Consider the following 15,377-nt stretch of genomic DNA (forward strand, 5'->3'; position numbering starts at 1 on the left):
TTTATCTCTTTCTCCCCTCTTCTTTTATCTATCTCATCTTCTTTTTCTCTTTCAAAAAACAAGTGGTTGAAGTGATTAAAAATTAAAAAAAAAAGGTAATATTTCTAAAAAAATCTAAACAAAACTAGTTAGACAAGTTATTATTTGTTTTATTTCAACCATAATTTTAATATTTTGACAAATGGAACAATCATGATCTTTCATGATAAGTATTATTTGAAAATAGTGTAAGTGCGAGAATGAATAAAGGGTTACAAATCATTCCATTTCCCTCAAAATTATTGATCGAACAATCTGCAACCAAAGCACAATGAGAACGAGGTAGTAACATTGGGTAGTGTCCCATCTCGTTGCCATCGTCAACAAACACAAAGTCTCTCATCGAGTTCAAGATTGCCACAAACACAAGGACCAAATATCCTGACTCCCGAAAAGCATGATTGAACAAGAACCAATGTGGCATTGGCAGTGTACACATTAAAACTTAGATTGACAAAGGCAAAAATGACTAACATGCGATTGATTCTGATTTGACAAAAAAGTGACGGTTAGTTAAAAGCTAACAGAAAGACTAAAGTGACTACCAGAAAATTCATTAGAATTAGAAAAACAAAAATGCTAAAGCCTTCGAATTCGAATTCTCAAACATCCTTGGAATGCTTAAATTTTTTATAATGTCAAACATGTAAGTCGATCAATATGAATGATTGTTTTAAGTGTTCGAACAAATTTTCGGAAGATGGTTTTGGAATGTATAGCATTACTCTTAAAAAAATGAAGACAAATTTCATTAGTTTGGAAGCAAAAAATACTCCTACAAATTGGACATACGAACATATTTAAGCATAATATTTAGTAGTTGATTTATCCACTTGTATAATTGGTTCTTGTGAAATTAATAATTGATATTATGAATAAAAATATGAAATTAGAAGTGTTCATACAGTGGAATCTCATACCATTTTAAGAAAAGGAAAATAAATGAATGCGAGCAAGACACTGATTTATTAGTCTCTAAAATTAATAAATTTTTAAAATATGAAATAAATTCTTAAATTTAATTATTTACTATCATTTGCCTCTCAATGTATGTCGATATTATCTCTTTAATCAAACATATTTTAGTCACAGACCAATGTTTTTTAAAGACTAACATGTCAACACCTTCCACTTTAATGTTCATTCTGTAATTTTTCTTTACTATAAATCAGCTTCTATATCCAACGTAAAACGGATTTCGTCATCGATCCAAAAATCTGAGTAGAAGCACAGAACTCGAGCCTTCACACAAGAAATGCATTGTTGGGTTTAAAATATATAAAAGATTATTTTCTCTTTGTTGTCTGAAAACAAGTCTTGTTTTCTTTTTCCACTTCTACAGAAAGTCGGTGTGGCTTTATTTAAAAATACAAATTATATTCACTCTTCTACAGTATCGGCTAAACTTGTCTTCATCTCCAATATATGCTACAACCAGATAAGTATAAACCCTACAATTAGAGTGATTAAAAAAACCCAACCATTCAATTTAATCATTCCCAATTAAAGTATGCATCACAAGGACTAGGAAGCAGGTGTTAGGGTGACAAGGACTAGTTGAGTTTTAAGAATCCTTGTATCTCCAAGAAAACCACACACCAAGCACGGAACACCCTGTAAATTTTACATCAGGAAGGGAAGGGTTTCCTTCCAAATAATTACAAATAACATTCTGAACCAATTATTTGAATGACATAATTACATTGAGTTTCAAAGTATAGTTGTATATACTAATGTCTCCTGAAGCCATCAATGGGAAAGCAATCAAGGTGCGGGTATGAAGTCATTGGAAGCTATCAACGTCTCATTCCTGTGATCAACAGAACATATGTTGAAGCTGCAGGGTTTGCATTCCGCAGCAGCATTTCTGGAGATCCATCGCTTCCTCTCTATTCTCATGTTTGATTCTCTGCTAGCAAAAAATAAAGTATAGGATGAGAAGGCATACAAGAATGCAGATAACATATATATGATAGTTAGTCATCATGATCCAGGTACGAGTTTGATTCTCTTGCTCCATACAATATTTTATCTTCTCCCTTTCAAGATAGGGTTGAGGATGCTTTTAGACACACCAAGCAGTATCGTCTGGTTATATTAATTTCCAATAATTTAATAATATCAATATCAATAATCAATAGTTTATACAAAAAGAAAAGGGCAATATGGAAGACAGGAAACCTAATTCTTCGTATGGACATCTAATCTGTGCTTGGTTAAGCAGGTGGAGAGTGATATGCAGGACATCACCTATTCACTATTTGAGAGTAATACTCAAGAATGTCAACTTACAAACCCAGAACCGTATAGAAAATAACAAGGCAGAACAAAAGTATGATAATGAGCACTCAAAAGAAAAGTGAACGTCGCTGCTGTATTATTTCTGCTGAATAACAAGAAAAGGTTACAGTGGAGTGGATATTCCACTGCTGCAGTGCTGAGCTCCTACAAAGGGCTAATACTCTCTGTCTATAACTAATTTCCTGAACCCCTCAAAAAGTGTTGACCCCATTACTCCCTACCAATATAATAGAAAACTCCCTCACCCAAATTGTTCCACTCCTCTCTCTGCCACATCAACATTCTCTCCTTTCCCCCTATTGTTTCTCCTAACATACTCTCCACACTTTAGGCTTGTTCAGATGATGTGCTAATGGCCCATTAGGGCCCAAATGATCATGTAAGGACCTATCAAAGAATGATAGGCATCAGTTATAGGTTCTGTTCCAACGTTATGACTTAACTGTTAAGCAATTAGGTCAATTAAAAATGTGGCTCAGATGCCAAAATAATTTTATATTCAACATATGCAGGACATCACCCGGATTTCACGCTCACCCACTATCCTTGTGATGTTGAACATGTCCATCGTATTTTGAATACCAATGATGGTTTCAATTCCACCTCCTCAGTTGCATAATTTGGATAGTTCATTTGCCTGCCTATCCGGGTCCTTGGTTCCTTGATTTTAGTGTTATTCATGTTGTCATTGTCATTGACAACTATTCATGTAGTACTCGGTTTATTTTCATGCAAGCTAGGCAAAACTTATTTTATTTTCTATTTTATGTTCGGTATTCCAATTCACAATTTATGTACTGATAGTGCGAATACTACTCAGTTTATGTTTTCCTTGATTACACTATCACAAAAGGGGCATTGTTTTCCTACTCTGTCTATGATGTTATCTCATTTTAGACAATGTTACCTTTTCCAAGTTTGTTTATTTCTTTGGGTCTTGTGCCAATCTCTAAGATCTTGTGTTTGCTCCTTGTAATAGCCCAGATAAACTGGAATGAGAGGAATTAAGATATTTGTACAAATGTGAGATTGTACAAATAAGGATGACTTAAAGGAATTAATTTGTACTACCTGTACCGACAAGAAGCATCTACTTTTTGATAGCTCATCAATATAGAATTTCATAATTAAGTATGTTTGACTTAGAGCAATTTAGAGATGGGTAACCTTCTAAGAAGTTTCTCATAAAGCATGCAAGGACAAAACATGTTGAAAAGTCTTGTGTTGATATGTGGAGTCAGTCATTGATCCTAAAAACAAACAAGCATCTCAGAAAGGACTACCACAAAGAGTTTTAACCGATGAAGGATTCTAAACAATGAGTTGTGTAAAGTGTCACTGTGTGAAGTGTCGTAAAATGAAACCACTGAGAGGTCAAATCTAAGAAGAATTACAAATGGTATCACAACAGGTCCTCTCTCCCAGTGCTGTGTGATTCAAGGACGAATCAGGCAAAAGTTGGTGAGCTTGTAACAGCTCGACACACTGGAATGAGAGAAATCCAAAGATTTATACAAATCTGAGATTGTATAGTTGAAGATAACTTTAAAGAATTAATTTATACTACCTATACCAACAAGATGCATCCACTGTTTGATAACTCATCACAAAAGAACTTCATAATTAACCATGCTTGGCTTGGAACAATTTAGGAATGGGTGACCTTCTGAGAAGTTTCTGAGAAAGTGTGCGAATGAGGATAAAATACACTGAAAAGCCTTAAAGCAAACAAACATTTAAGAAAGAACTACCCACAGAGGGTTCTAACTAGTGAAGAGTTCTAATCAACAAGGAGTTGTATGAAGTGCCATGGAGTGGAGCTCTTTAGACATCAAATCTAAGGAGTGTTACACTCTTTTTCTAGTCTCGACCAAAATTCACACACCTTTGACCCATGTTCTTAAGGAGCACACCATTATTCTTCACCCTCTCTTGGTCTATCATTGTTGACCAACTCCACCGTAGCATTTTGGATCAACCTCCTTCCCTTGTTGCTAATGATGTTAGTATGGGCTCTTCATCAAATCCTACCTTTACTAGTTCTAGCACGGCCTCTTAAACCTAATATTCCCATTCACATAAGATTAGACACGAGTAAGGTTTTAAATTGTAATTGCTATCACAATTTTGTTGCTTTCCTTGATATTGTGGAAAATTGTAGACAAATGCAACCAATGTTACCATAATTGCAGTCACATTGCAATTGCAGTTGCCAACACAATCATTGAAGTTGCATCCAAAATCATAGTAACAAATTGTTTTTTATAAATCATGGATAGGAAACTAAATTGTCCCACAAACACTAGTCTGGAAATTTAATATTTGCAAATAGTATGGTAAGTTAATTCCTTAAGTTACTGTGTGAAGAGCATTGAGACATATAGTAACATAATATATGTCAAAGGAGCTCCAGCATAAGGTCTTCTGCATGTAGATAAAAGTAAAAATCAGATTCTAGGATAGGGATACTAACTAGATGCTGATTGGGCAGGTTTCCTTACTAATATGGAGTTCATTTCTAGGTGGTGGTGTATTCATTGGGGAGAATATAAGGGGAGTATACATTGGATTGGGATTTCATTAGACTTTTTTAACATAAAAAAGTCTCGTGAATTTTAAAGGACTTTGTAGGAATTTAATGACTTTTAAGATTTTTTTTTAAAAGACTTTTAATCAAGATGTTGAAATATGGATTTTAATGGATTTGTATGTTAAGAATTTATAAGATTTGAAAGGATTTTATTAGATTTCAAAGGATCGCATGAATTTTTAAAAAACAATACAATTTCTCTACATACAGAAATGACAAGGTTTGAATAAAGAAAATAAAATTATTATTTTTTTCAATCTTTCAATAAACAATTGATTCTAGTTTTGTCTTTTTTAGTAGCATTTTTCTACATACAACCGCACTCTATGCATTTATATTTTCTCATTCATACTATTAAATTTGAACAGTATGTTCAAATTTATGGTATTCATTAATCGGTAGAAATTGTCAAAATATATTTTTAATATATGTTTAAAGATTTGATATTTCAATATTAAATTTTATTGAAAATAAACATGTTAAATTTTCATAATTTAAAAATTTTAACAACATATAATATTTAATAATTAAAAAAACAAACATTGATAAATTACACATTAATATTAATAGATAAAAATGTAACAAAAAATATTGATAGATAAAAAAAAGATAAGAAAAAAAAATAGAGAAGCAGAAGAAGAAATAAAGAGATGAATAAAAAGAGAAAGAATATGAGAAAGAGAAGACATAAGAAGAGAGAGGGAGAGGGAGAGAGAAAAAAAAGATGAGTTAGGGAAGAGAGAGAGAGAGGGGAGAAATAGAGAGAAAGAGAGCAAAGAGGAAAAAAAGAGAGAGAAGCAAAATAGACAAGGGAGAAAAAAAAACGAGAAAAAAGTCATGTAAAATCTCAATGATTTTTGTGAGATTGTTGGATGAATGAATTATATGAAAATTCTACTAAAAAAATCTCATAAAATCCATCCATAAAAAAATCCATTAAAATCTTTATGTTTTTGAATACCAACAGACTTTTTTTGTTTTAATTGAATATTATTAGATTTTGACATACTCTAAAAAAAATCTTGATTGTCTTAATTAAATACCATCAAATTTTGATGGACTCTTGACAAAAATCCTAATTGTTTTAATTGAATACTACAGACTTTTTATATTAAAATAATTCTTAATTGAATGCCACAAAACTTTTTTATATAAAAAAATCTTTTAAAATCTTTTGAAATTTCAAACAAACACACCCCTTTAACATCATAGAACTAGAAGATTAGGACACTATGTGGTTATGCAAATGACATCAATAATTAAGTTGCACTACAAGTGGCCTTTAATTCAATGTTTCTATTTGAGAGAAAATCTTATTGAGGACCACTAGCTATGTTAACTCAAATGATCGACCGAAGGATATTTTCACTAGGTTTTAGAGAGATCTTTGGATAAGTTATATATGAAATAAGCTTAGTGCATATGCTCCAACTTGAATGGGAATATGGGAAAATAAATAAGTGAATAATGTAAATAGGCTAGTTAAATATTGTTACAGTATTGGGTAATTTATTATTCTTGTAATTATAAAAATAATCCTGCAAAATAGTGTCTATTCCATCGTGAAATTCTGACAGATTTCATCAAATGTCTTTTGTTTTATCTTCATCATAACAACTAAATCAATATTTGTAGATTGACAATGTTAAAACAGCAAGAAGGAATAAAAATCTCACTCTCCTCACCCTTCTAACTTTTTTTATGGCGGTTAACATTTTTGTCCATACCACTGATTACGTGGTATCAGCTAAGTTAGCATATCATGAGAAGATGACCATGATTTAAGAATAATTTAGCAAAGAGAACTAGGATTTCTAAATTGTCAACTAAAGTACTGGAAGTACACACCTCCAACTTGATGTTCCAACCGAGCCACAATGTGTTTTCCATAAGTGTATTTCTTCAAAGCATGAGCATGAATTCTTACGTGAGAAAGCAACATTGCTCGCTGACTTTCAGAACAGATATCAATGACCTTCTGAACCACATAATTTGCAAATTGGTCTTTCATCATTGTCTACAATGAAAATCAAAATACAACATAGTAAGAAATGTACAAACCCTAAAGTGTATGCAGCACCAATTATAAAATGATTCAACCCTAAATTAAATATTTGCTTAATTAGACAATTTCCTGAAACATGTCCAAGATTTAGTAAGTAGCTTTGCTAGTGATATATACTTTTTATGGGGGGAAGACAATTTGATGCAATAAATAATAAATTGATGACAAAAATTCATCAAAAAGTTAACTTGCAAAAACCTAGGATACAAGATTCGGTTAAACCATGGGAATGACTTTAATTGCCCTATTTCTTTCATTTGTTCAGTCTGGTTATGCCTTTTGTCAATAAAATAAAATAAGCAAAACCCCAATGTGCCAAACATTTAAAATAACTAGATAGATAGCAAATTTTCTTCAATAACAGTTATAGAAATGTAATCCCACATAAACAACAATGTATTAAAATTTTACTACATGAAAATGTGATTTTCCTCTCCATGAAAGACTATGGAAGTATTAAGCTGCCTTCCCGAAACTAAATTTATTGTTTAGAGATATTTCAAAGTTTATTGGGAATCTCCTTCAACAACAAACTAAACAAAGAAGCTGATGAGTAAAGCATTTTTTCTAGCATGGAACAACTCAAAATTCTGAAGAATAATTAGTTCGTAATTTGCCTTCCTAAGTTTAAACTTACCAATAAATTATCACTTTGTTCATCAGGCCCAAAGATCTCTGCAATTAGCAACTCCCGTTCAGTGGCATCTCCATACTCCAAACATTTTTCTACAACATTTGAAGCAAACTTATGCTGGCTTAGTTGAACAATATGTCCTGTCAACTTGTTGATAATTTGGCTCCTTTCCTGAGGCTTTCCCCTCTCCAAGACATGCTGTGGTGACAAAAGAAAAGCATATAGCTTAAGAAATTGAACAAAATTAACATATGAAAGGACACAAAACATAAACACAAATATTGAGTCCAAATCCAAAGTAGCAACATTAATCATGTGAACCCAAAATTAATCAACATCAATTCATGAATAGAAATATAGACCAAGGTTGTTAAAGTTTCAAGTTAACTTGTAAACTCTTACGAGAAGAGTTTAAGATCCCAAGTAGAGAAAACGTATTAACTCTAGTAAACCCTTTTCCGGATAAACTTTTTAAACTCATGTAAACTCTTATAAACTCTCGAATCAAGAAGCGAGATTGAAATCAAATGTAATTTTTGCCCCCCATTGACTTCATCCTGTTAGTGTTTTACAACTCAAATGATTAGAAGAAATTAATTGTTTTTTTGAATATTTTCACTTTAGGAACTATGTTTTATGAAATTATATATTATTTGATCATTATGTAGTTTAATCCTATTTAGTACTAATATTACTATAACACTTTATTATTGTAGTTTAGTACTTTGCTTTTTTATGGAGTTAAAATATTGAATTATTGTTGTATTAAGAGTATTATGTTGTGCATATACATCATTAATAGGTTTTCTAATGTTATTTCTATAATAAGTAAATTCTTATGAGTTTACAAGTCTCAAGAAGCTCCACAAGCTTCCGTAGACACTCGAGTTTGACAACCTTGATATAGACCATAATGCTATTGGTAAATACATTATGAAAATAAATCTTAAATAGAACATAAATACACAGAAAGTATTCTCACATGAAAATGCCAAGGAAAGGAAGAGAAGGAGACAGGACTTCAAAAGTAAATGAAAAGTATAATAAAGAGGAAGTAAAAAAAAAAAAAATAGAAAGTGAAATATTGATGTAGCACTTGCTGAGACTGTCACAAATCATGCCATCTTACTTTTTACAGTACCAGTAAGACTATCAAAGATTTATTCAGTGTGTGGTGGCTAGTAGCCACTAGCCTGGCTAATTCTGCAATATGGCCAATGTTCAGATTCTGCAATTTACAATTATGTATAGATAAACGGACATTACTTGCATGTAATTACCTCCAACTTGTCACAGTATTTTTAACTAAGCACCATAAACACCAGAAGCTAAAAATCAAATAGGTATAGATTATTGGAGAGAATAGTGACTAAGGTACCTGTGTAACATAATTACCATACTGGTCCTGAGCAAGAGCACAAACTGACTCCAAGATTTCATCCACAATAAACTGACATTGACTCTCATCCGTGCAATGTTCCAGAACTCTCTATAAAAAAATATTATCATAGGATTAAATGCATGACCAAACAAACAGAAAAATCCTTTAGAAAGAAAGAGCAAAGCAATAATTTACCTGAATGACTCGGCAACCATAGGGATGCATTGAAAGGGTAGCAACTTGACCACAAAATGCAGATAGTATAAAGCTAATTTTTTTGGTTGGAATAGATTCAATACACTTTTGAATTACATGGTTCCCATTTTGGTCACGAACGCATCTCATAACATTTCCATCTAGCTCAAGAACAAGTTGAGCTTTCTGTTCAAGCTCAATAACCTCAAGTGCCTGCATGTACATAAATGATAACTTATTTTCTAATATACAATAATAGTTTAAAAACATGTTCGAAGCTTGAAGGTAATAGATATGCTTCAATTTCTTATGCAGCTATAAGGTAAATAAAACTGAGTACCAAGAATAACCAGGTAAACAAACTGACCACAAAGTGCAATATACAACAACAACCCAGCCTTTTCTGCCCACTATGCGAAATTGGCTACACAAATCAAACAATGCCAAAATTTTCTACATGAATCATGACTATAGACCATAGTCAATCCCAAATATTGAAGCGAATTGGCCAACCCCAAAGGCCCAAATCTGTTGTAGAGGGATAGCAGGTGGCAGGATGGGAACTATTCTAAAGTTTTGATATACACATTAAATAATTATTCTACACACAAATCCTCCAAATTTGAAAAAAAGATATATATTAAAGGGTAGTAGAGAAACAGCAGAGAAAGATGAAAGACCTGTTACCTGTTTCATCTGTTATACAGGTCAAGGTATCTATGATTTAATCTAAATACACTGGTTTAGTTATCAGTTGGAATACTGTGGCTATGAAAGAAAGGTAGATTTAGAAGATAGGCAACTAAACACTGAATGCAAGCCAGATTTTATAAACTTTACCACAAGATGCTGGTGGGTGCAAAAAAGGCAAATCAGGTTAGATAATCCATTTTAACTTTTTAAGAACATAATTTGTTAAATACTCAATACCAAACTAGGATTAGGATATGCACAAAGCATTAATAAGTCTCAATTATAAATGCCAATGCTATGATTCAATGACAGAATCGAAGTCAAAAATCCATACTCAAGATCCAAGCACAGTAGATATGGCCTATCAAGCATGCCAATAAAACTAGTGTTCAAAGTTATGTTAATCATTATAGATTATATTATATACCTTTTGGATTACACGACAGCCATACATTTGCAGACTTAAAGGCAGTATCTGGCCAAACAGTTGATCAGCAAGTTCCCTCCTCTGCTCAGGGCTTCCATACTCAAAAAACTAAGCACATGTGAAGGGAAAAATTAGACCAGCATAAACTTCAAACAACCAAAAGCAACTCTTAAGGCTAATAATGACAATATACATCACTTCAAAAACACACCTTCTGTATTACATAGTTACCAAATACATCAGTCATTAACTTAGAAGCATGTGGAAGAACCTCTTTAAACACCAATGCCTTCTCTTCAACACTACAACTTTCCAACTTCTGCTGTATAAATCGACTTCCATGCTGATCAGCGCTGGAGTTAAAAAACACACAACGAAGTTAATTATCAAAGCCATGAAACTGATCAATTAGACATCTGGAAAGACAAATGAAAAGGTTACTTGCCTAAATTCAACAATATGTCCAATAATATCAGATAGCTCAAATCTTCGACCTTTTCCAGATTTTAAGTCTTCAAGAAAATTAACAATTTTGGGGTCATGACCACTGTCAAATGATCTGTGACCTTGCCATCCAGATATTACGCCTCCATTCCTACCAGAAGCTGGGGAAAGTTTTATTTCACTCCTAACTGCTGGATGACCAGGACTTCCTTCTGGGTATCCTGATAAAACAGGACTATGGAGAGGTGAACTTGGATACTGCATTACAAAACCCATGTTTGGCACGTGTCCAAAATAACTAGGAATCAATAATCCACCTCTTCTCGAGTTCATATTACCACCAGTTCTCTGATCAGGTAATTTTTTATCATCCATATAAGCACCAGTACTGGGCCTTTTTTGTGAATCATAAGGATTGATTTGGCCAACACCACTTGCTCTAGGTGTGAGAGGATCAAAATGACCAGAAATACCATATCCCTCCACAAAAGGTTGCTGATGATATTGCATGTACAAAGGATCAGCAAAAGAAGGCTGTAGAGGAAATCCAAATTGCCCAAGGTACTTGTTTGTCTGAAGCATTTCAGCTCCATGTGAAATGCTTCCCCCAGTTGAAACCCCTGGTGTTAGTGGAGTATAACTGGAACTAGTAGCCCCATCAACAACAAGGGGTACAGCACCATGAGGAGGGTATGCAGTAATATATGGAGGAAAACCTGTGGGGTTTACAGTGTATCCACCAACATATTGTGGAGTATATATACCTGAGGCCTGCATATTAGCATAAAACGGATTTGTTGAGGTCATATAAGCAGCTGCTGAGGCATATAGGGGAGGTGTAAACCCAGATGACTGCAGTAGTGGCTGGACATTGGAGAACTTGCTAGAATTACAAGGGAACTGTTCCCTACCACCGTATGCAGAATTTATGTTTTGAGAATTGGCACTAGGAACATCAGATTGATTGTTTTGTTGCTGGCATCCCTGGTGTTGCATCATGTTGTTCTGGTAGCTGGTCTTCCATTTTTCTTCGTAATTCAGACTTTCTGGATTTGGTAGATTAGATACACCAAGAGCCTTTAGTTGAGATTCAACAGTTGCAACGTCTAAGTCACTAACATCAATGCTGCCTGTGGATTCAAGAGATGATGAACTTGCAACAGGGGCATGGGTATCAATACTTGATGACAACCTTATATCATCAGCACCTACAGTAGATTTAGCAGCCTCTACTGCAGTAAAAGGGGGGTTATGATAAGAACTAGAACCGACCTCTAAGTCAATTGGTTTATCCACTAGTCCATGACTTACAGAAAGAGACTTATTATATACAGGTGACATGGTACGAGGAAAATCTTCCTGAAAGTTTAAGTATTGAACAAAAAATATAAGATTCACAAACACAAATTTATTTTGGAGGAGGCAGGAAATATCAAATACTTAACAACTCATAGAAAAGAAAAAAAGAAAATAGCATAGTTGTGGGATTACTACCCAATGCAGTAAGCAAAAGGCAAAAAATAAACTAGAGAAAAAAAATCGAGAAAAAAATGATAAACATACTATTCCTATGCAAGAATATGAGGGACATAAAATGTGTAATTTATATGCAGAAAACTGAAAGAATTTCACAAAATTGAGAAGTTCATATCAAAATAATCACCTGAATTAAATCAACCACATTTTTGAGCTGAGATGCCAACGAAGCTGCATCAGATTTACGCCTCATTCCACTTGCCTTAACAAATTCGTCATCATATGACTGTTGGGGTGAATCATCTTCAGACTCCTCCCTGTGTGTGGAAAGAGTCATTTGAGGCAAATGTAAAGGAACTTTACCACTATCATCTGCAGTAGACAATCTCCAATTATTTCTAAAACTGCCACTATGACGTCCTAGATGGCGATTTTCCCACGACGTAAGAGGGGGAGGAAGTCTAGGGTTTAGGTTGACATTGGAACTGTAATATGCCAAATAAGCTGGATCGGCTCGCAATTGCTCTTCAGACTCGCAATTTTGCATGATGCTGCTCAGAGTTGAGGAGCTTGCATTCTGGGTGGTGTTCTGCTGGGCTAAGAGGTTTTCTATGGCCAGAAAAGAGCCTTCGATGCTGGGAGGCGCACTGCCACTGCGATTAGGTGCCACATCCTGTCCACCACCATGGAACCTATGGCCCTTCAGAAGTATACCCAAATCCTCTGTCACCATGTTACGAGATGGTGAACCAAACGCTGCAGCTTTGTTGTGAGAGGGCCATTTACCCCCAGCTTCTGAGATTCTAATAGGACTCTCGGTTGCCATACCGCAGAAAGATTAGCTGTCCCCTTCTTTTGTAATGAAAATTACAAGTGTCACATTGTCTCCTAAACACCACCGAAAACCGACAAGTCAGCATAAACTCCTAATAAGAAATACAACTTACCAATGATGCTAAATTACACTACAAAAGTAAACCAGAGAGGTCAAACAAACAATAGTTCCAATCAATTAATACGGTGAGTCGTGAAAAATCCATTTAATCAAACCCTTCACATGAATTTGCAGGGGCGTTATGTAACAAAAACTCAATTTCACTAAGGCCACATGTCAATTAACACAAGCCAAATAACAACCACGACATATTGCTTAAATGCATACGCAAAATAAGGTAGTAAGCACAGGTACTCCATTTCACGAAGGCCACATGCCAATTAACACAAGCCAAATAACAACCACAACATATTGCTTAAATGCATATTCGAAATGAGGTAGTAAGCACATGGTCCTATCCTCGAACTCGTCATTATAATTATAATTCTAACTGATCCAAAATAAAATAAGCCAAATGACATCACACAAAATAGGAACCTCAACTGTGATGTCAAGCATCCATGTACACCAAACAACAACCATTTAACGAAACCAAATATTACACAAGCACAAAATATAGTCATTAAAAAACATCAAGAGCAATCCTATTCATCCATACACAACTGAAAAAAGAAAAGGAAAAAAAAATCATTAAAAAAAAAAACTTGAAACAAAACACGCTACACAACAAACGAGCTAGTTTCACTAGTCAAAGAAAAGCATGCTCCCTCTCGTTGACCAAACAAGCATGTTCCGCAACCAACCAACCACGATCATCATCATCACCACCACCGTAACACTTCACAAAAACAAGTTAAATTCCATGCACACACACACACATAGAGAGAGAGATAACGAAAAACGTTGTAATCGAAAGAGAGAAAGTAGTGGAAGGAACAAGAGAGAGAGAGAGAGAACCTGAGGTGCGAATATTCACTGTTTCAAAACCCTAGATTCATCGCGCGTAGTGAGTGAGAAAAGAGATGTTGATGGGTTTGAATGAGTTTTGAAGAGGGTGCAACGGTGGGGAAGAGGAGCAGAGGATTTTTTTTTACTTAAATAGAAAAGAAAAAAAAATGAGAAGAAAGAAAGAAACAAAAGCTGCGTGCGAATGGATAAAAAAGAAAAGCGCTAATTCCACGCACCCCCTTTTGCTATTTCTTCTCTTTGGTCTCTCTCGTGTGAGGCAGAATGGGACAAACATGGAAACTCGCCTAAATAATACTATTAATGTTACCCAATTATTCTTCATTTTTAAGGAAAATAATAAACAATTCAAATTAGGAAGGTTTTATTTTATTCTAATAATAACATTTAATCACAAGGAAATATTTTCCATGTTCTATTGATAATTGTATCCAAATTATTTACTAATTATTATTTAATTGTTATTCCAAAATAGTGTTAGGTTCAATGAATGTTTAAATATTTTTAATGGAATTAAAAATTCGTAATTGTTATAACAAAATATTTTCTTAATATAAAAAATTATTAATTTGTTAATAAAAATTAAAAATCATATTTCACTTTCTTTCAAGATCTTAAGTATTATTTTCATGAAAGTCAATCTTATTTGAGTTAGTGTCGTGGTTTGATTATTAGTATTACCAATATAATTATTTTTCAAATTGTTTCAAATTAAATATTTGACTAAGTTTAAAAAGGATTGTTAGCTGCATTTTCTCCAACACACCCTAAAATGTTGTCTTTATTTTTGGGACTGAAATTTACTTAATAAGTTAATCTTGTTTTATCGTTAATTTTGAATCTTTCATGTTATTTAATGAGTCACTTTCTTAATTAAGTGATTGAACTTACTAAATTTTATGATTTTTAACTAATAATGGAGAATATTAGTAAGAAAGTGTCATTCATATTTCTTTAAGTTAAAATTATCTTATATTATTTGATCCATGTATTCAATAATCCTAACTTGCATAAATATGAATAAAGTTTTTCTAAAATTGATACTTAAATTATTAAATTACATTATTTACTTTTAAATTTATAAATTTTCATATTTTTATTGTGGTTGTCAACTATTTTGATCATCATCTTTATTACCATAATTTTTTTTCATCATCAGTATGACTTATTATTATAATTGTTATTGTTATTATTATTATTAGTGTAAATGCAACTGTCATTATTAATTACTTTTTATATCAATTAAGAGTGTTTTTACAAAAAGCATTTTTTATTATATATGAAATAAAATTATCCTACAAAAAAATATACGAAATAAATTGCTATTTTTA

The 15,377-nt window shown here is 33.1% G+C and overlaps 1 protein-coding gene across 1 annotated transcript; it reads right to left on the minus strand.

The window, feature by feature from the left end:
• Nucleotides 1–1,502: 1,502 nt before the first annotated feature.
• Nucleotides 1,503–14,287, minus strand: LOC109803141 (pumilio homolog 6, chloroplastic). Its single transcript, XM_020364592.3, has 10 exons — nt 14,038–14,287; nt 12,433–13,133; nt 10,771–12,128; nt 10,537–10,678; nt 10,326–10,433; nt 9,206–9,418; nt 9,008–9,118; nt 7,633–7,827; nt 6,779–6,947; nt 1,503–1,948 (listed from the first exon to the last, which is right to left on the minus strand). Exons 2-10 carry the CDS (start codon nt 13,069–13,071, stop codon nt 1,935–1,937), a joined length of 2,949 nt encoding a protein of 982 aa, XP_020220181.1. The 5' UTR covers nt 13,072–13,133; nt 14,038–14,287; the 3' UTR covers nt 1,503–1,934.
• Between the last annotated feature and the right edge of the window lie 1,090 nt (nt 14,288–15,377).

Source organism: Cajanus cajan, chromosome 1 (assembly GCF_000230855.2).
Source record: "Cajanus cajan strain Asha chromosome 1, NIPB_CcT2T_4, whole genome shotgun sequence".
Taxonomy (NCBI): domain Eukaryota; kingdom Viridiplantae; phylum Streptophyta; class Magnoliopsida; order Fabales; family Fabaceae; genus Cajanus; species Cajanus cajan.

Excerpts from the sequence above, each read along its gene's own strand:
- LOC109803141 (XM_020364592.3), bottom strand. The coding sequence starts at position 13,071 with ATGGCAACCGAGAGTCCTATTAGAATCTCAGAAGCTGGGGGTAAATGG. Across the intron at positions 9,119-9,205 it reads ATGGTTGCCGAGTCATTCAG|AGAGTTCTGGAACATTGCAC; the intron begins GTAAATTATTGC and ends ATTTTTTTATAG. Across the intron at positions 7,828-9,007 it reads ATGGTAATTATGTTACACAG|CATGTCTTGGAGAGGGGAAA; the intron begins GTACCTTAGTCA and ends TTGTCACCACAG.